This window comes from Eschrichtius robustus, chromosome 3 (assembly GCF_028021215.1).
Source record: "Eschrichtius robustus isolate mEscRob2 chromosome 3, mEscRob2.pri, whole genome shotgun sequence".
NCBI classification, from domain to species: domain Eukaryota; kingdom Metazoa; phylum Chordata; class Mammalia; order Artiodactyla; family Eschrichtiidae; genus Eschrichtius; species Eschrichtius robustus.
In genome coordinates this window covers 163,374,690-163,395,869 of record NC_090826.1, presented here as the reverse complement: position 1 = coordinate 163,395,869, position 21,180 = coordinate 163,374,690, and the positions used below count along the sequence as shown (strand labels likewise).

The 21,180-nt window shown below is 42.6% G+C and overlaps 1 protein-coding gene across 1 annotated transcript in view; it reads left to right on the top strand.

The window, feature by feature from the left end:
• SMYD3 (SET and MYND domain containing 3) overlaps nt 1–18,796 on the top strand; it is a 707,726-nt gene extending 688,930 nt beyond the window's left edge. The window contains exons 11-12 of the mRNA XM_068538514.1: nt 1,169–1,277; nt 18,515–18,796. Coding sequence (XP_068394615.1) covers nt 1,169–1,277; nt 18,515–18,616 — 211 coding nt within the window. The 3' untranslated portion in view covers nt 18,617–18,796. The remainder of the gene's footprint in view (nt 1–1,168; nt 1,278–18,514) is intronic.
• Nucleotides 18,797–21,180: the final 2,384 nt, after the last annotated feature.

The following is a 21,180-nucleotide window of genomic DNA, read 5'->3' as shown; positions in this document are numbered from 1 at the left end:
TGTACACACATTGTTGAATCTAACATAATACATTCTTGTTGAATCGAGTTGAAATAACACTGGGTCTGAAACATAGCCCTGGGTTTTCATTCTTCAGTCCACTGCAACACCCTGTTCTATTCTGTTGTGTATGAAAGAGGTCAAGTATGTACAGAGTTCCTACATGCAACACGGCAGCAAACACAGATGGGGTGTCTGAATCCAAAGAGTCCAGTGATATATATATGGAATCTAAAAAAAAAAATGGTTCTGATGAACCTAGGGGCAGGAATAAAGATGCAGACGTAGAGAATGGACTTGAGGACACAGGGAGGGGGAAGGGTAAGCTGGGACGAAGTGGGAGAGTGGCATGGACATATATATACACTACCAAATGTAAAACAGATAGCTAGTGGGAAGCAGCTGCATAGCACAGGGAGATCAGCTCGGTGCTTTGTGACCAGCTAGAAGGGTGGGATAGGGAGGGTGGGAGGGAGACGCAAAAGGGAGGGGATATGGGGATATATGTATAGGCATAGCTGATTCAATTTGTTATAAAGCAGAAACTAACACAACATCGTAAAGCAATTATACTCCAATAAAGATGTTAAAAACAAAAACAAACAAAGAAACAGAGTCCAGTGATGACAGAATAAATACACGGGGCCTGTAAGGAAGGTGCACTGTGGTGAACCATGGTCTCTGCACTGAGACTCGGGGGGCTTTGCGGTTAAAAGGAGCGTGTGGGCATTTCTAGATGGCGAGTCCTGAAAGCTTTCATTCATTTACTTAACAATTATATACTGAGGGGCCAGCTTCTGGTCCAAGGCTATCCTGGGTGTTGGAGCTTCACGGGGGAGGTTGGAGGATAAGATTAGCACCTGGTCCCTACACCCCCTGCCAAATATAAACGCAGAGGTCCAGATTGTCTTCTTTCATTGTTTATTAGAGAGGTATTCCAGTCCTGTCATTTTTCTGCAATGCCCAGTGCAAAAGGCATTCTGGGGAACAAGAGACCAATAGTGTGCCTCTTCCCTCAGTATCATGTTCTCCCGGCGGCAAAGCTGATTCTTCTCAGTGGCTCACTGGCATTCACAGCCAGCGTTTGCTCCCACTTTCATAGTCTCCTGACTATGCTGACTGCACCAGTGAGAGCTACTGACACTGTTTGCCATTTGTTTTCTTCCAGGATTTTTTTCCCAGGAAACCATCCTGTCAGAGGCGTGCAGGTAATGAAAGTTGGCAAATTGCAGTTACATCAAGGCATGTTTCCCCAAGCGATGAAGAATCTGAGGCTGGTGAGTGTGCCAAGATCGCATGTAGTTCTGCCTGGAATACTTTTTCCTGGTTGTTGCTAGGCCTCTTCCTTGTGATTTCTAGCAACTCTACACACGTGTGTGCATGCACGTGTGCAAGCACACATATGGACACACACGCGTATTTGTACACAAACACGTACCCATAAATGTTAAAAACCAGCTTCAAAAAAAAAAAATGATTTGTAATGTTTGCCGATTCCTTTGGTATAAACATGCCCACCGTTGCTGATTTTAAACTACCAATGTCGAATCAACCAGTTCACAAAAATCAGTAAAATTTAACAATCAACTCCTACTAACTGGTGCAAACTGGCCTCAGACACCACTGCGCCTGTGCCCTTCTCCACCGTGGACAGGCCACCCTTCTCCATGCCTTCCCACCCACAGAACAGAATCCACATTCCCAGCCCCCTGACCACCTGTCTGCAGACCACCTTTGCAGCCTCCTCACCTCCAGCCTCCCCCCGCCCACCTACACACACACACACACACACACACACACATACACACACACATACATACACACACACACACACACACACACACAGCTGGTGTACACTGAGCCACTCACCGTTGCCCAGGCATGGTCCTTTCAAAGCTGTCTCCTTTGCCTTATATGCCCTCCCCCGACCCCAGCCCCTGGGCCTGGCAGAACTCTACTGACCCTTTAAGGCCCAGCTGGAATGTTGTGTCCTCCCTGCCCCCCTACAACTCCGCTCACTCTGCTGGCTGAGCACTCATCACACGGCAGCAAGAATACCTGCTGCCCCGCCCCCCAGGAGGCTGTGAGGTCTGGGACTTAGGAAGTATTCACTGCTGGAGGAAGGAGGAAGAAGGGAGGAAGGGAGCAAGGGCGAGAGGTCAATACAGTGCTAGCAGTAAGTGCGGAGAAACTAAGTGGGAGAACTGGGTCCGCGTTGGAATGCAGTGTTAAAGAGTGACGCCTGTCCTCACCCTCTCCATGAGTCTCCTCCGCCACTAGGGCCCAGGGCTCTCGGCTGTCTTGGGCTTTCCACCCTGGCAGAGCTCCCCCTCACCCAAACCGTGGCTTCCAAAGGCAGAGCTCATGTGCTTATCTGGTCCAGGCACTGGTGGCGGGTATGGAGAGCTGGTGTGGGGGGTTTCATGGGCAGCACCTGGCACTTTCCCGGGTCCTCTGGGCCACGAATGCCCTTGTCCGCAGGAGGGTGGAGAGACCCGGGCCCTGAATCAGGATCTCTCAGGGAGTGTCTAGGGGCTGGCTGATCCACATTTAGATGAGAAAAATAACAAATGCCTAAGGGATTCTTAAAAGTGAGATTCCCCAATGCTGGTTTTTGTTGAATGCTAGCCCTGTTGCCTTTTCCTGATCTCTAACTGAAATCAGCCCATGGTCAACAGGAAGAACCCTAGGATTCCTGAAGGTGTTCAGCTCTTCCTGTTCTCTTTGCCTTGTCTGACATCTTTACCAGACTGATGGAAGGACACTGGAAGCCTCCTGCAGTCTCAGGAGAACTTTCCTTTTCTGGTCTGGCTAATGGTTGTCAGCCAGTCAAATCAGTTGGGCAGAAAAGAAGAGACTCATTGAGGGTCTACTATGTGAATGTTCTGACAGAAAAACAACGTGGAGGAAATTTCCCAAGTATATGATGGACCCAACCCAGGGTCACCTCCAAGTAGGTATTTTATAAGTGATCAAATTAGTCCTTGATGTTTTATGGGACTAGAAAGTATTAATACTGCTCAAACGTACATGACTGATCTGGCCCTCATGACAGATGACAGCCGTCTGAGGCCAGTGGGCCAGGCATGTTCGTATCCATTTGAAAACTGAAGGAGCTAAGGCTTGGAGTCACACTGAACCAGAGCCAGGTCCAGTCTGTTCGATTTAATCTAACATGTGTTGATTAAATGCTTCTATGAATCTGAATAAGGCCCAGTGTTGTCCTCACAGTTTAGTGGAGGAGACAGAGACGTGAACAAGTCATTAGATCCAGACTGGAATCCAAGGCTCTAGACTGGCCCAGCAAATAACTGAGACTCTCTAGTAAGACTCAGTGTAGAAATCCCTTCAGATCCCGCTGAGCTCCTGGTGCCAACTCCGAGGAGGACGTGAAGGAGAAATGTGAGGGGATTTGGATCTTTTCTGCTCTTCACGTGAGGCTTTATCATTGCCATTGCACGCAGGACTCTTGGTGGAGACATCTCATACCCTCAGCTGCACAGACAAGCGTGAACGAACCCACACTGACGTCTAGACACAGATTCACGGGATATCTGTGGGCCAGGCGGATCACCAGCCCTTCTTACGACACTCGTATTGCCCTTTTATACCCTTCGTGCCCTGTTCCATTCTGTCTTCCTCACATCCTTCTTGTCAGCTTGCCTCATTTCCTCCAGAAGCCTCCCTTGGTGATTGTTTTAGCATCTTCTGCTCCTGGTGCCAAAGATAAGCCCACATATGGACGCTGACGGCTGCCAAATGAAAGACCTCCGAGCAGCATCGGAACGTCTGTCGTGAGGCCTGGGGTTAGTCATGGCCTTACCCAAACTTCCTGCTTGGCTCTGGAAAAGACACGGAGTCTCCTGGGTTCTGATTATCGACCAGAAAGCAGATGTTCACCCCGGCAGTGTCACGTAGTAGGAAGACACTCAGATTCAGAGTTCAGGTTCCGGTCCCGTCATTTACTACTTTTATGACTTGAAGCAAGTCTCAGTCCCTCTGAATGTAATTTTCTTATTTTAAAGATGAGGAGCATACCTACCCCATAGAGTTATTTTAGAAGTAGATAAGGTAGTGTGTAAGGGTATGTTTGCCTGAGTCCCAAGTGTTTTGAGAGTATAAAGGATTATTATTATTGTGTAGGAACCCTTGTTCTGATCACTCCCTCACTACCCAGTCCCTTTAGCACTTGCGTTTGGAGTTTGGGGTTATACAGTGTTTCCCCTGTTGAACAATTATATTATAGAACTGCTCCCCAGCAGTTCACATGGGTGTGTTCCATTTCCTGGAGGTGAGTGGGAATTCCACAAGATACCTTTTGTATCTCCTGGGGCTACCAAACCTAGACACGTGCCCTGAACACAGCAAGTTCTATCAAGTACCTACTTGAATGAATGGCTTTTTTTAATGAGGAGAGGTCTTTAAAAGCACCACCCTGGCCCTGTTCTTTTAGCTAATATGTATATGTACTATGTATGTGGCTAGTGGGCCAGATCTTCTCAGGACATACGCTGACCATTTACTAGCAGGGTAAGGTTCTGCTCACCCAATTCCAATGCGTGGCAGGGGTTTTCCCACTTCAACAAGCAAGTCTCAGACACAGCTGGGTGTAGTTCAACTCAATTCTGACACCATCTACCTGGAGATGGCATCAGATCCCACTGCCCCACGAGATCGCCTTCCACACTTCAGATGCCAGTCACAAGCCCAGGTTGTCACATATGCTTCAGACTGACTGGCTATAGCTTAGAGGTTCCAAGGATGCCACCATGGCTTTGATTAATTTGCTAAAGCAGCTCACAGGATTCCAAGAAACATTTTGCTTACTAGATCACCAGTTTATTATAAAAGGCCATCAGATCAGGAGCAGCCAGATGGAAGAGATGCATATAGGGCATCTCTCCGAGTTCACCACTTTCCACGAATCTCCATGTGTTCACCAACCTAGAAGCTTTCAAACTCTGTCCTTGTGGGTTTTTATGAAGGCTTCACTACAGAGGCATGATTGATTAAATCACTGGCCATTGGTGATTGATTCAACCTCCAGTTCCTCTTCCCTGAAAGTTCCAACCCTCTAATCATATGCTTGGTTATCCTAGCAACCAGCCCCCATCCTTAGGTGCTTCTAAAAGTCACCTTATTAAAATAATAAAGACACCTTGATCATTTTCATCACTTAGGAAAGTCCAAGGGCTTTAGGAACTCAGTGCCAGAAATAGGGATGAAGACCAAGTATATATTTCTTATTATATATCAATCACAGTGTCACACGGAGGGACAGCCTGCACACCTCCGTCTTTTTGCAAGTTCATAGGACCTGTGAGTCTAGAAGCAGGGCAGTTTCGTTCTGCAGAAAGCCTCTCCTCCTGAGCTTTCTCAGGGCTCAGGTAAGCCAGAGAGGGGCAAGGGAAGATATAGTCTTGCCTTTTTAAACTGATGTTCTCTTTAGACTGGCACCCCCAGACATTCTTTCTTAGAAACTCTGGAAATAACAGGATGAAAGACAGTATGAATAACAGGATGAAAGACAAAAAGAGTTTGAATAAGGGTTTCAAAGGCTGAGTTTGGAACAAAACTGAGAAAAGCTTCAGAAACAAAAATTAGTTATAGATTCAATTAGGCCCGGCCTCCTCCAGGAAAGGAATCCTCTTAGCCCAGCTCTGATTTGGTTTAGGCTCCCATCTCCCCTGGGCTCAGCTGAAATTCTTGTGACTGCTGCCACAGGACAGTCCTGGGGTCCCTTCACAGTACCTCCCTCTTGCTTTCTCCTGTCTCTAATCTATTTTCATTTCCTTCCATTTATTTCTTAGAAGAATTTTGTTAGCCACTAATTTGACTTCTTGGACCTCAGGGGCAACCATTCTCATCTGGCCTGTCTTGTCAGTGAGCCTGCTTCTTTTCTGTGAGCTCTGCACGCTGCCAGCTCCCTCACCCTGGGCTAGACTAGCTGCTTTGTTAGTAGTGCCTTGTTAACTGAAGTCAGGCTGGAAAAAGTCAAACTTCTTCCCCCTCAGTAACCATTTTTTATTTAGATGTAAATTTCTTATATTACACTGTAATGTTTTTTCTCTTCTCATTTCATTATGTTGAAGCATTGTACACTTTGAGGATCTTTTTAGCTTTTTCTGGACCTGAATAGGGAGCTCAGGCCCAGTCCCCAACATAGCTCCTCTCATACCCATGTGGTTATTAGCTATTCCAGCTCATCCAGGGAAAGCTCCAAGCACATGCTGGTCTCTCTCTACTCCAGCCTGCACCCCGATTTTACGTCCCTCTAAATGGATGATTTAGAGCCTGCAAGTCTATTGCTCCCATTTCTTAATCTGCTACAATGATTTTTAACCTCTTTGGTCATGCTCTTATTTAGGAATTGTTTGAGGACCACTGACTCACCAGAGAAAAAGAACATACACACATTTTTTTTTTTAATTGGGGTATAGTTGCTTTACAATGTTGTGTTAGTTTCTGCTGTACAACGAAGAGAATCAGCTATATGTATACATATATCCCCTCCCTCTTGGACCTCCCTCCCCCCCGATCCCACCCATCTAGGTCACCCCAGAGCACTGAGCTGCGCTCCCTGTGCTATACAGCAGGTTCCCACCAGCTATCTGTTTTACACATGGCAGTGCACATACGTCAATCCCAATCTCCCAATTCATCCCACCTCCCTGCCCCCCACCCCGTATCCACACTGCACAACATTTTTTAAAATATTTGGTGGGGAAGGGGGTTTTAGGGACCACCTGAAGCCTCTCCATGGACTTTCTATAGGCCCGCGGTCTCAAGGTTAAAAAGCTCTCTTCTAAATGCATAACATCACCTTAACATGTGGACAGATGGGAGGGAGAGGGGGAGGACAAGAGGGCATGCAGAGGTGATGTGCCATAATCATCAGTAGTGCCTTCAAAGGACTGTTTGGCAGTCCCTGGCTCTGATATTTATGACTGTCCCCTACTGACTTAAAATAGAGAATATCAGTTTCAAGAGTATGTTTCTGAACCAAAAAATGAGAAGATAACTAAGAGAATAATCATAAAACGAAAGCATAGTGATTAAGTCACATTACAGGAAACAAGCAGAAATTTACCTACCAGAAAGTGTAAGCCCAGCAGTGACAAGGAACCAAGTGAGGAACCTGGACTTGTACTTCCACCTGGCAGTAACATGGTGTCATCTGCCATACTCCTGCTGGAGCAATACTGCAGAGAGCCAGCTAAAACAGAAAGTTTACATAAAATTCAGAATCTCAACATAATACTCAAAATGTCCAGGTTTCAACTGAAAATCACTCACCATACCAAGAACAAGGAAGAGCTCAATCGTCATGGAAAAAAAGACAATCGACAGATTGCAACTCCAAGATAACAGATTTTAGAATTATCTGACAAAGATTTTAAAGCCAATCATAAATGTGCTCAAACAAGCAATTACAAACATCCTCAAAACAAATGAAAAAACAGAACACCTCAGCAAGTAAATAGTAGATAGAAAGAAGAAGCAAACAGAAATTTAAGAACTGATAAATACAATTACCAGAATATACAGACTGGAGCGTAACAACAGAATGGAAAGAATAGAGGAATGAGTTAATAATGAACTTGAAGATAGAACAATATAAGCTGTCCAATCTAAAAAACAGAGATAAAATGACTAAAAAAGGTAAAATTGAACAGAGCTTCAGGGACCCATGGTACCTATAACAAAAGATCTAACAGTGGAGTCCCAGAAAGAGAAGAGAAAGAGGGCAGAGTGGAAAAAGTACTTGAAGAAATAATAGTGAAAGCATTCAAACTGAAAAAAAGTAAAATTCTCTCTCTTCATAGATGACATGATCTCATATGTAGGAAACCCTAGAGATACCACAAAAGAAATTGTTTCAACTAAGAAATTCAGCAAAGTGGGAGGATGTAAAATTAACATGCAAAAGTCAGTTGTGTTTCTTCTATACACTGACAGGGAATGATTCCAAAAAGAAATTGAGAAAACAGTTCCACTTATAATAGCATCTTACAGAATAAAATAATTAGTAATTAACTTAATCAAGGAGGTAAAAGACTTATACACTGAAGACTATAAAACATTGCTGAAAAAAATTAAAGATGACATAAACAGAATAATATTCCATGTTCATGACTGAAAGATTTAATATCATTTTAAGATGTCAATACAACCTAAAGCAATCTATAGATTCAATGCAATCTCTGTCAAAATCCCACTGACATTTTTTTTTTAGAATTGGAAAAAATCCATCCTAAAATCCATATGAAACCTCAAGACCCCAACAGCATAACAATATTGAAAAAGAAAAAAAAAAAGTTGGAGGACTCACACTTTCTGATTTCAAATTTTGCTACAAAACTACAGTAATCGAAACAACATGGTACTGGCATAAAGACAGCCATATAAGCCAATGAAATTGAATAGAGAGCCAGAAATAAACTCTCAGATATATGTCAAATAATTTTTGACAAGGGTGCCAAGACCACTCAGTGAGGAAAGGACAGTCCATTCAATAAACAGTGCTGAGAAAACTGGATATCCACATGCAAAAAATAAAGTTGGACCCTTACCTAACACTGTATTTAAAAAAATTAATGCATGGATTAAAGACCTAATATAAGAGCTAAAACTATAAAACTCTTAGAAGAAAACAGAAGAAAAGCTTCATGAGACTGGATTTGGCAATGATTTTTTTGGATGTGCCACCAAAGGCACAGGCAACAACGAAAAAATAGACAAATTGAACTTCATCAAAATTTTAAATGTTTGTGCATCAAAGGACGCTATCAACAGAGTAAAAAGGCAACCCACAGGATGGAACAAAATATTTGCAAATCACGTATCTGATAAGTGAATAATATCCAGAATATAGAGAGAATGCCTAAACTTCAATAACAATACCAAAACAGCCCAATTCAAAAATTGGCAAAGGACCAGAATAGACATTTCTCCAAAGAAGATATACAAATAGCCAAAAATCACATAAAAAGATGCTTAACATCACCAATCATTAGGGAAATGCAAACCACAACCACAATGAGATACTACTCACCTGCTAAGATGGCTATTATTAAGGAAAAAAACAGAAAACAACATGTATTGGTATGGATGTGGAGAAACTGGAACCCTTATGCATTACTGGCAGGAATGCAAAATGGGGCAGCCACTGTGGAAAAATAGTATAGCACTTCCTCAAGAATATGAAACATAGAATTACTATTTGATCCAGCAATTCCACTTCAGGGTATATACACAAAAGGATTGAAAGCAAGGACTTGAACAGATATTTGTACACCAATGTTCATAGCAAGCATTATTAACAATAGCTAAAAGGTGGAAACAACCTAAATGTCCATGGACAGATGAATAGATAAAATGTGGAATATACAGACAATGAAATATTATTCAGCCTTAAAAATGAAACCACATGGATGAACCTTGAAGACATTATGTGAAATAAGCCAGTCACAAAAGGACAAATATTGTATGATTCCACTTATATGAGGTATGTAGAGTAGAGTAGACAGAGTAGACAGAAAGTAAAATAGTGATAACCAGGGGCTGGCGAGAGAAGGGAATGGAGAATTATTGTTTAGTGGGTACACAGTTTCAGTTTGGGATAACACAGAAGTTCTGGAAATGGATAGTGGTAGTGGTTCCACAACAATGTGAATGCAATTAATGCCACTGAACATAAAAAAAATCTACCTGGGAATTCAAGAAGGTAACTGATTGTGAAAATGACTATACTGCCTAAGGCAATGTACAGATTCAGTGCAATCCCTATCAAATTACCAATGGCGTTTTTTACAGGACTAGAACAAAAAATCTTAAAATTTGTATGGAGACACAAAAGACCCCGAATAGCCAAAGCAATCTTGAGGGGAAAAAACAGAGCTGGAGGAATCAAGACAGTATGGTACTGGCACAAAAACAGAAATATAGATCAATGGAACAGGATAGAAAGCCCAGAGATAAACCCACGCACCTATGGTCAACTAATCTATGACAAAGGAGGCAAGGATATACAATGGAGAAAAGACAGTCTCTTCAATAAATGTTGCTGGGAAAACCAGACAGCTACATGTAAAAGAATGAAATTAGAACACTCCCTAACACCATCCACAAAAATAAACTCAAAATGGACTAGAGACCTAAATGTAAGACCGGACACTAAAACTCTCAGAGGAAAGCATAGGAAGAACACTCTTTGACATAAATCACAGCAAGATCTTTTTTGACCCACCTCCTAGAGAAATGGAAATAAAAACAAAAATAAACAAATGGGACCCAATGAAACTTAAAAGCTTTCGTACAGCAAAGGAAACTATAAACAAGACGAAAAGACAACCCTCAGAATGGGAGAAAATATTTGCAAATGAATCAATGGACAAAGGATTAATCTCCAAAATATATAACCAGCTCATGCAGCTCAATATTAAAAAAACAAACAACCCAATCAAAAAATAGGCAGAAGACCTAAACAGACATTTCTCCAAAGAAGACATACACATGGCCAAAAAGCACATGAAAAGCTGCTCAACATCACTAATTATTAGACAAATGCAAATAAAACTACAATGAGGTATCACCTCACACCGGTTAGAATGGCCATCATCAGAAAATCTACAAACAACAAATGCTGGAGAGGGTGTGGAGAAAAGGGAACCCTCTTGCACTGTTGGTGGGAATGTAAATTGATACAGCCACTATGGAGAACAGTATGGAGGTTCCTTAAAAAACTAAAAACAGAATTACTATATGACCCAGCAATCCCACTACTGGGCATATACCCAGAGAAAACCATATTTCAAAAAGACACATGCACCCCAATGTTCATTGGAGCACTGTTTACAATAGCCAGGTCATGGAAGCAACCTAAATGCCCATCAACAGAGTAATGGATAAAGAAGTTGTGGTACATATATACAATGGAATATTACTCAGCCATAAAAAGGAACGAAATTGGGTCATTTGTAGAGACGTGGATGGACCTAGAGACTGTCATAAAGAGTGAAGTAAGTCAGAAAAACAGATATCGTATATTAATGCATATATGTGGAATCTAGAAAAATGGTACAGATGAACCGGTTTGCAGGGCAGAAATAGAGACACAGATGTAGAGAACAAACATATGGACACCAAGGGGGGAAAGCCACAGGAGGGTGGTGGTGGTGGTGGGATGAATTGGGAGATTGGGATTGACATGTATACACTGATGTGTATAAAATTGATGACTAATAAGAACCTGCTGTATAAAAAAATAATAAATTAAAAAAAAAAAACTACAAGAACTTAAAGGAAAAAAAAAAAACTAAGTGAATCCAAATAAGAAAAATCCAAAGAAATGCACATCAAGACTCATCCTAGACAAACTTCTGAAAACTAAAGACAACAAAAATATCTTAAAAGCAGCAAGAGAGGGGCTTCCCTGGTGGCGCAGTGGTTAAGAATCTGCCTGCCAATGCAGGAGACACGGGTTCGAGCGCTGGTCCAGGAAGATCCCAAATGCTGCAGAGCAACTAAGCCTGTACACCACAACTACTGAGCCCACGTGCCACAACTACTGAAGCCCACGTGCCTAGAATCCATGCTCCACAACAAGAGAGGCCACCACAATGAGAAGCCTGCACACCGCAAGAGTAGCCCCCACTTGCCACAACCAGAGAAAAGCCTGCACGCAGCAACAAAGACCAAACACAGCAAAAAATTTTAAAAATTAAAAAATTTTTTAAAAAAAGCAGCAAGAGAAAAATGACATCTTGCTTATAGGAGGAAAACAATTTGAGTTACAGTGGCTTTCTCATTAAAAGCGATGAAGGCCAGGGACTTCCCTGGTGGTCCAGTGATTAAGACTCTGTGCTCCCAATGCAGGGGGCCTGGGTTCAATCCCTGGTCAGGGAATTAAGACCCCGCATGCCACAACAAAGATCCCGCATGCCGCAACTAAAAACAGATCCTGCGTGCTGCAACTAAGACCCGGTACAGCCAAACAAATAAATAAATATTAACAAACAAACATGGAGGCCAGATGAAAGTGGCAGTTTTCAAGCACTGAAAGAAAAGAACTGTTGAGCCAAAAACCTATACTCAGCAAAATAGCCTTCAAGAGTTAAGGGAAAATCAAAACATTCTCAGATGAAGGAAAAGTAAGAGAATTTGTCACCAGCAGACCTATTCTAAAAGGATCGCTACAGGAATTCTCTAAACAGAAAGTAAATAATAAAGGCAGGAATCTTTGAACATCAGGAAGAAAGGACATGGTAAGCAAAAGTAAGGGTAAGTAAAATAGACTTTCATTCTCCTCCTGAGTTTTTTAGATAATCTTTGACAGTTGAAACAAAATTTATAACACTGTCTTCTGTGGTTCTAAATGTACATAGTGGAAATATTTAGGTCAATTATATTTGACAATTACATGTCTATATCTATATATATATATGTACACACACAAATACACTCAAAAACATTACAGAATTCTAAAAAAAAGAAGTAATCCATTGGAAATGCAAGAAAAATAGAAGCAAAAAAGAAAAAAACAGAACAGAAAATTTTTTTAAATGGCAAACTTAAAACCCTAATATATGAATAACCACATTAATTATGCAAGTGATCTATGTAAAAAATATAAATTGCCTAAAATATACTAATTAAATGACAGAGATTATTAGAATGGATTTTTTTAATGACCCAACTGTATGCTGTCTATAGGCAACTCGGTTTAAATACAGTGATATAAGGCACGTTGAAAGTAAAACGATGGAAAAAGATATATCATGAAAACACCATTCATCAAAAGAAAGCTGGAGTGGCTATATTAATATCAGATAAAGTAGATTTTAGAGCAAAGAAAATGTTGCCAAAGACAGAGAAGGACATTATATAATGGGAAAAAAAGGTCAATTTAACCACAAATACATAGCAATTCTAAATGTGTATGCACCAAACAACCCAGTTGCAAAATGTGGGAAACAAAAACTGATAGAACTAAAAGGAGAAATAGACAATAGACTTATGGATACAAGTATTGCTGGGGACATCAACACTCCCTGTCAACTACTGACAGGACAACTAGACAGAAAACCAGCAAGGATACAGAAGAATTCAACACCACCATCAAACAACAGGATCAAATTGACATTTATAAAACTCCACCCAGCAGTAGCAAAATACACTTCTTTTCAAGTACCCACAAACTGTATACCAAGAAGGACCATATTCTGGGCCATAAAACAAGTCTCAATAAATGTAAAAGGATTCCTGTCATACAAAGTAAATTCTCTGACCCCCCGTGGAGTTAAATTAGAAATCAATAACACATTTTGAAATGAAACCAAACCTGCACCTCCTAGCTCTGTGTCTGGGACTTGGTTTGTCCATAGAATTTATCTAGTCCAATCTCCTCATTATTCAAGTGAGGAAACCGGAGCTCAGGGAGGAGACATGATGTCTTCAGGGTCTCTCAGGTGCTCAATAAATATGCATTGGATCGATTGATTAGTTAAACATAACAATACAACAGCAACTCTTTCTGGAATAGCTACTCCCACTGGAAGGCACAGACCTGAGCTCACCACATCTGTAACCCCTTCTGGGGTCTCTCCTCTGGACCCCCCAGCACCTTACATCTCCCTTTATCACACACTGTCCTGCTAGAACCCTGATTTCTGGCTGTGCCAGAGCTCCTCCCAGGGCAAGGACCAAGTCTTATTCATGACAGCAGCTTAGCCGATATTTAGTGTATTAAAGGATAGATCTTTTCTTTATGGAATCTTGCTTCCCAGGAGGACAGGTCCTTCCAGTGGATTCTGTACAGGTGTAGAGCACAGTGGAGTCAGCAGGGGTGCTGTGAGCTCAGGAAGGTCATCCAAGGCTTTGGGATTTCCTGCTGCCCCTTGTGAAGGGCTGTCGTGGCTCTGGAGCTGCTTGATGGGTTGTAGGTCTGTCTTCTTACATGTCCTGCTTTGGATGCCCCAGCGCAGGCCCACCACCTCCCACCCCTCTACTCTGCTTTCATCCTGAGGTGGGCAGAGTGAGAAAACTTGCATGCATTTTCCTCTCTTGTGATCTGATTCCAGAGGTTTTTATCATGCATACATTTCTTTTCCCTCTGATTTATATCCATATTTAAATCCTGCTTGGGGAAGTCATTACTGGATTCCCTCAGGCTTTTGGTAGAGAGTATATGAGATCCTTGATAAGCTTAATATATTTGTATTAAAAATTAATAAGAAAGCTATATTGTTTGCAACTTTAAATCATAATTTAATTCATTTTATTTAATATATGACCCACAATTCTACAATTACTTAAAAAAAAAAAAAAGCTGTGATGAGATTGAAATCAGTTCTGGGGACCCGATCTTTCAAAGACCCTATCTTTACTCCTGAGTGAGCCATGCCTGTCGTGTGGCAGACAATCTGTGCTTCCATTTCTCGTGTGACATTTAGAGTCAGTACACGGGGGGCAGCAACGCCCCCTTGAAGGCTTCAAATAGGTCCTCTGTGGAAGATTACAGGCAGGCTCTTTTTAAATGCTACCATTAAAAAAATAAAATTTAATGGAAAGAGATAAGCTTTTCCCAGCACAGGCTGGCTCTGATTTTATATTTCCTTAATCTGTTGTACATATTGCTGCAGGAAATTAAATCAAAATTGTTCTCTCTGACATGTGCACGTGTGGCAGTTGGGAGGGGCTGAGAGAAGGGAGACACAGAGCTACAGGAAACAATTGTCCTCGTTTGTCAGAGATTTACTGTAACTTTGTTTTGGGGGGAAAAAAAAGACCTCCTCATCTTCTCGCTGGGCTGAGGGGCTGTGGCCGCCATGCAGAGGCAGCCTGTGCTGACAGCTACATAGGGCTCCCTTCCTACATCGCTGAGAACTGCTGCCCCAGCTCACCTGTGGGCCCAGGTGATGTCCAAGACAAGGACCAGACGTCCCGCCGGACCAAGTCTGAGTTGTGGCTTCCTGTCCTGTATACTCAACCTGCTGTATTACTCACACACACACACACACACTCTCACACACACACACAGGGAACATAGTTATCGCCATATTTTGCACATTACTAAATCCTATTTCTTTCTTTCTCTCCTTTTCTCTTCTACCCCACCCATCACTCAGAGAAAATTACAGTGTTTACTTGTTAATCCTATTTATACTTGGTTTTACCTTCTAGACAAATGATATGGATTTTTTCCAGTCTCTTCAATGTGGTCCTCTGCTCCCAGCTATGCCCATTTCCTCTCTGCTTCTAGCCACCCCTGTGGATAGGATCCTCTAATCTTAGTATCTCAAATCCTACACATACACACCCAGGGGTTGCCCCCGCCCCACTTTTGCTACCGGTGCTGCATCCACCACCAAATACGAGAACGTAGGTCACAACCAGCAGCATCTTGACTAGGAAGACCTCATGGCTCCTCAGGGTGTCCCAGAAGCCACATCTCAGAGACCCTCCAGGCCCTCTCCTTGGTCACCAAGACTGTTTGCCGGTGGAGGCTGCACTGTGCAGTCACGGAATGAACACTGGGTTCACCCTGGGCTCCCTCTCAGGCCAGACATGAGGACATTGCACCGGATGGTCTTTATGGCCCTCCCACAAGGAAGCAGGCTGGGAGGTATGGAAGTGAGGCCTGGGGAAGGCCAGGTGGCTTCCCTTCCTGGCTGTGGCTCTGCAGTTCGTGAAGGGCTGCAGGGCCGGAAGCCTCCTTCTGACGCTCAGGCACCTGCCGTGCTGTGGGATGAGCAGGAATGAACAGGAAGACTCCAGATCAGCCACAATTAACTTTGTCTCTTGAGGAGTAGGCCTTATTCTTAAAGCTGGAAGGGAAGAGAAAGTGAAATGTATGACTGGAAGAAAGGCAGCGAGGAAGGAAGCTGGAGCTATAATACGTTTGAAAACATGCAGATCAGCTTTTGCACAGCAAAGGAAACCATAAACAAGACCAAACGACAACCCTCAGAATGGGAGAAAATATTTGCAAATGAAGCAACTGACAAAGGATTAATCTCCAAAATTTACAAGCAGCTCATGCAGCTCAATAACAAAAAAACAAACAACCCAATCCAAAAATGGGCAGAAGACCTAAATAGACATTTCTCCAAAGAAGATATACACATGGCCAACAAACACATGAAAGAATGCTCAACATCATTAATCAGTAGAGAAATGCAAGTCAAAACTACAATGAGATATCATCTCACACCGGTCAGAATGGCCATCATCAAAAAATCTAGAAACAATAAATGCTGGAGAGGGTGTGGAGAAAAGGGAACACTCTTGCACTGTTGGTGGGAATGTAAGTTGATACAGCCACTATCCTCCACTATGGAGGTTCCTTAAAAAACTAAAAATAGAACTACCATATGACCCAGCAATCCCACTACTGGGCATATACCCTGAGCAAACCATAATTCAAAAAGAGTCATGTACCACAATGTTCATTGCAGCTCTATTTACAATAGCCAGGACATGGAAGCAACCTAAGTGTCCATCATCGGATGAATGGATAAAGAAGATGTGGCACATATATACAATGGAATATTACTCAGCCATAAAAAGAAATGAAATTGAGTTCTTTGTAGTGAGGTGGATGGAGTTAGAGTCTGTCATACAGAGTGAAGTAAGTCAGAAAGAGAAAAACAAATACAGTATGCTAACACATATATATGGAATCTAAGGAAAAAAAAAAAAAAAGGTCATGAAGAACCTAGTGGCAAGATGGGAATGAAGACACAGACCTACTAGAGAATGGACTTGAGGACACGGGGAGGGTGAAGGGTAAGCTGGGACAAAGTGAGAGAGTGGCATGGACATATATACACTACCAAACGTAAAATAGCTAGTGGGAAGCAACCGCATAGCACAGGGAGATTAGCTCGGTGCTTTGTGACCACCTAGAGGGGTGGGATAGGGAGGGTGGGAGGGAGGGAGACACAAGAAGGAAGAGATATAGGAACATATGTATATGTATAACTGATTCACTTTGTTATAAACAGAAACACAACGTTGTAAAGCAATTATACTCCAATAAAGATGTTAAAAAAAAAAAAAGAATTGTACACAGCCATTAAAACGGTAATTATGTTGGCTATAAGTCACCACTGAATAATAAATAGTTGTTATTATTTGGTGAGAGCTTACTGTATCAGTTGTTCTCAACCCTGAGGGCACATTAGAATCTCCTGAGCCCAGGCCTCACCCCCAGAGAATAGGCTTCAGTTGACCATGTGTGGGGTTTGGACGCTGGTACCTTTGAAAGCCCCCAGTTGATACTACTGTGCAGCCAAGGCTGGGAGCATGGTACTGCGAGGCAGGTGCTTTTCTGGGTGCTTAACAGCCCCAAAGTCTCTTTACCTATCTCTTGAGGCACATTCATATTGAAGACAATGGGTCTGGTGCCCCCACCCCGTTGGGGAGCCCCCAGTTTGGGCAGTGCAGGATGATACTGTTTATCTCTAATTTATTGCAAAAATATTTTTGAGGATATTCTGGCTATTTATTGCTCGATAACAAACCATCCCAAAACTTAGCAGAGTAAAATAACCACCCTTTTATTATGCTCACAGATGATTTGAATCAGGAATTCAAACAGATCACAAGAGGAATGGCTTGCCTCTTTTCCATAATGCCTCTTTTCCACAGTGTCAGCTGGGAAGACTGGAATCTGGCTATCTTCTGGCTGATGGCTGAAATCATCTGGAGACTTCTTTATGCACATTTCTGGTGTCTAGGCTAGGATGACTTTAAAGATGGACTCAGCTAGGACTATCAACCAGAGCATCTCCACTTGGCTTCCCCATGTGGCTTGGGCTTCCTCACAGCACGGAAGCTCATGGTTCCAGGAGCAGACGTACTAGTGAACAAGGCAAAGGCTGCATGGCCTTTCTGACCTAGCTTTGGAAGTCAGTAGCATTAATTCCATCACACGCTATTACTGAAGTGGTCACAAACCCATCCAGATTTCAGAAATATTTTGGAGGTAGAACTGGCAAGGTTTAGTGAAGATTGAACATGGGGAGTGAAGGCAGGGACTGTCAAAATGCCAATGTTATAATGTCATATGACATGAAAAGAATACAAAAATTATATGGATACATTATACGTATCACAGTGCTTATAGATGAGAATTAAATGCAGCATGCAAAAATGAAAATTGTATTTTAAGGTGATAGCAGCATAGTAGCTCATCTTTAATATTACCTAATCGTTTTAGTAACTCTTCTTAAACCTCTTTACCTACACCAAACCTAAGCTCTAATAATCCCTGAAGATTGTTGTTGGACACCAGGCCCAGCATGACTCAAGTAGTAAGTCAGTCTGCTTTCCAAGCACCACGTTACAAAATCAGCCTTGTCGCTTCCCTGCTCGTGTGGAGAACCACCGCGCTGCTCACACTGTAGACCCTGGGTTTCTTCGGGCTCCTGGTGTCACGGGAAACGACGAGGAGCAGGCAGGGACCTGCCTAATCTGGGGTTCTAATCCGTCTTCCTTCTTTTCCCTTTAGGCTTTTGATATTATGAGAGTGACACATGGCAGGGAGCACAGCCTGATTGAAGATTTGATTCTGCTCTTAGAAGAATGTGATGCCAACATCAGAGCACCCTGAGGGAACCCCCATAGAGGGAGAGACAGCTTATACCTTTACTGAATGCCTTATTGAGGTCACACACTGTATTTTGTTTGTTGTGTGAACCTCCCCTATTGGGAATGCTGTTCTGTATTTACTTTGGTAAATAAAGTCAGACATATGGTTTGCACACCACATGAATCTTTAGTTGTAGAGAAGCACGATTATAATAAATATAAAAAATTTGTTTGAAAATGCCATCTGGTAATTGTTTTCTTTGCTTACTCACTGGTAATGTTTAAGATCTCAGCATTAACGATAGAAAATCCTATTAAAAGCGTAACAGAATAAGTTGTAACTTTTTCTCCTTAGATATACGGCGGGATAGTTGGATAAAAATCAATGTTTTCATATTTGCTTCCAAGCAAAGACTTACTTAATGTCCATTTTGGCAAGAAGCAGGATTTTCAGATGTTGTCTTCACTGCTTGCAGTAAACGATATGTGTGTCCATTATTCACTTCCAGATACATCATCTCCAACACAAGAAGTTTTACCCTAAATCCTAGAAAGACGTCATGTTTGTTAGGTTTTATTAGAAAAGGACAGGAGGTCTTCTTAATGAAAAAAAAAAACTGTTTTTCATACGTCTCATGGCTCTTTGTGTAACTCATTCTGAGCACTTTATAACCCTTTGTGTATGTCATGCTTTTTGGAGGGGAATTTTCTTCTATAAACCTCTATGTCTAAGGTTCGACCCTGTGCTCTACATAGCATGGGGCTCCATTATCCTGCAGGAAGCAGGGTTCTAACATCCCAGCTCAAATCAGGTTTGCTTTCTTTTCTTTTTTCTTGCTATTATTCCCCAATTCTACGGCCTGCTTTTCCACTTTCTGCTTTAGACAAATACAGAAACCTTTTCTTTTCCTCTAGCAAATAATAACTTCTTTCATGGCTCCGTGACCCTGTGAGCAGTTTAGTCCCTCAGGCTTAGAGAAGACTCCAGTAGTATTACTGAAGCCCTTGGATTCCTGCAGCTGACAGGATTCTCAGCTTCCTGTCACCCACACCTTATTTTACAAGCGAGAAAATGAGATACAGGGAGTGATGGCAGAATCCAGAGCAGCAACTCAGGAGCTTCCCCCACCACCCCAGAAGGAGTGGCACGTCCTCCGGCCACGTGGCCGCACTGCGGCAGCAGCCATGTCAGAATGACACATGGACGTCTGGTCGAGCCAGAAGGAAGCAACCTCATTTTGCAGCAGAGAAAGCTGACGCCTAGAAACTGGAATCCACGTGAACACCTGGCGGTCACTGTGATCACTGAAACATGCCTGATCTCCCGCACGCTGATGAGTTCTGCAGCCGTTTCATCAGCTTGCTTGGCTCGGGCTACTGTCCATCAAGTATCAGGCACCTCTAAAGCACACAGTATCTCTAATAGCCACAGCAGCCCAACGAGGTAGGTGTTTTGAAGCCCATTTTATAAGTAAGGAAACTGAGGCCTGGAGTTAGATGCTCTGGGATCTCTCCTGATTTACTAAGTGACCTTGAGAAAGTGGCTGAATCTCAGTCTTTTTGAGAGACCAGTTCTACCCAATTCAACAAATACATATTGAATGGTTATTGTGTTTTTAGGAAAAAGAGACATAAAGACTGAATAAGGTGTGCCCCTCATCCTCAAAATGCACACTGTGTGATGATATGGTATTTGTATCACTTAGCTTTTACTGCATAATAAACTATCCCCAAATAACACTTACTTTGTTCACTATTCTGTATGTCAGCAGTTTGGCTGGACAACTGCTTCTGGTTTGGCCCAGGCTCCACATACCCCTGCCCTTGCAAAGTCCCACTGCAAGAGCATGGATGTGTGGAGAGGAAGAAGTTGTGGCCGTGTATGCAGTCCACCATAGCAGCCCTTGCACTCTTTTGGCATTATGGAACGTTTAGTGGTTTTAATGAAATCCATAGACCTTGGCTTGGCTGGTCTCAGCTGGGCACACTCACTGTCTGCAGTTGCTGGGGGGTCAGCTGGGGAAACAAGGGTGACTGGGGCCATGTAGCTCATTGGGCTAGCCCAGCCTTGTTGATGTTGCAGCAGGGTTCCAGGAACAGTAAGTAGGCAAGCCCCGAAGTGCAAGCACTTTTCAAATCTGCTTGTATCACCTTTACTAATGTCCCATGGGCCAGAGCCAATCACAGTGCCGGCCCAGAGTCAAGGGTGGATAGACTCAGTCAGAGGGCCCACAAAGTCTATCACAAGGGCATAGATCTTGGGAGAGAAAGACGTTGTAGACGTTTATGCAGTCCCCCATGGCAGCCCTTAAGCTATCTTGGTGTTACGGAACATTTAATGAATTTGATGAAACCCACAGACCTTCTTTCTAGAAAAACATATATACATATGAGCAAGTTGCTTGTTCACATTTGCTTGTAGGATCAGGGATTCTTGAACTCCCTACGGCCCATCAATGGATTCCCTGGGGTCATCTAATGAAAAATAGACTTGCTGCCTTTCAGAAACACTGTGCATTGTATTGGTTCCTAATTTTAAACTCATTAGGAAAAGAAAAAGGCCATAACAGAAGGTAGAGGTCGTAA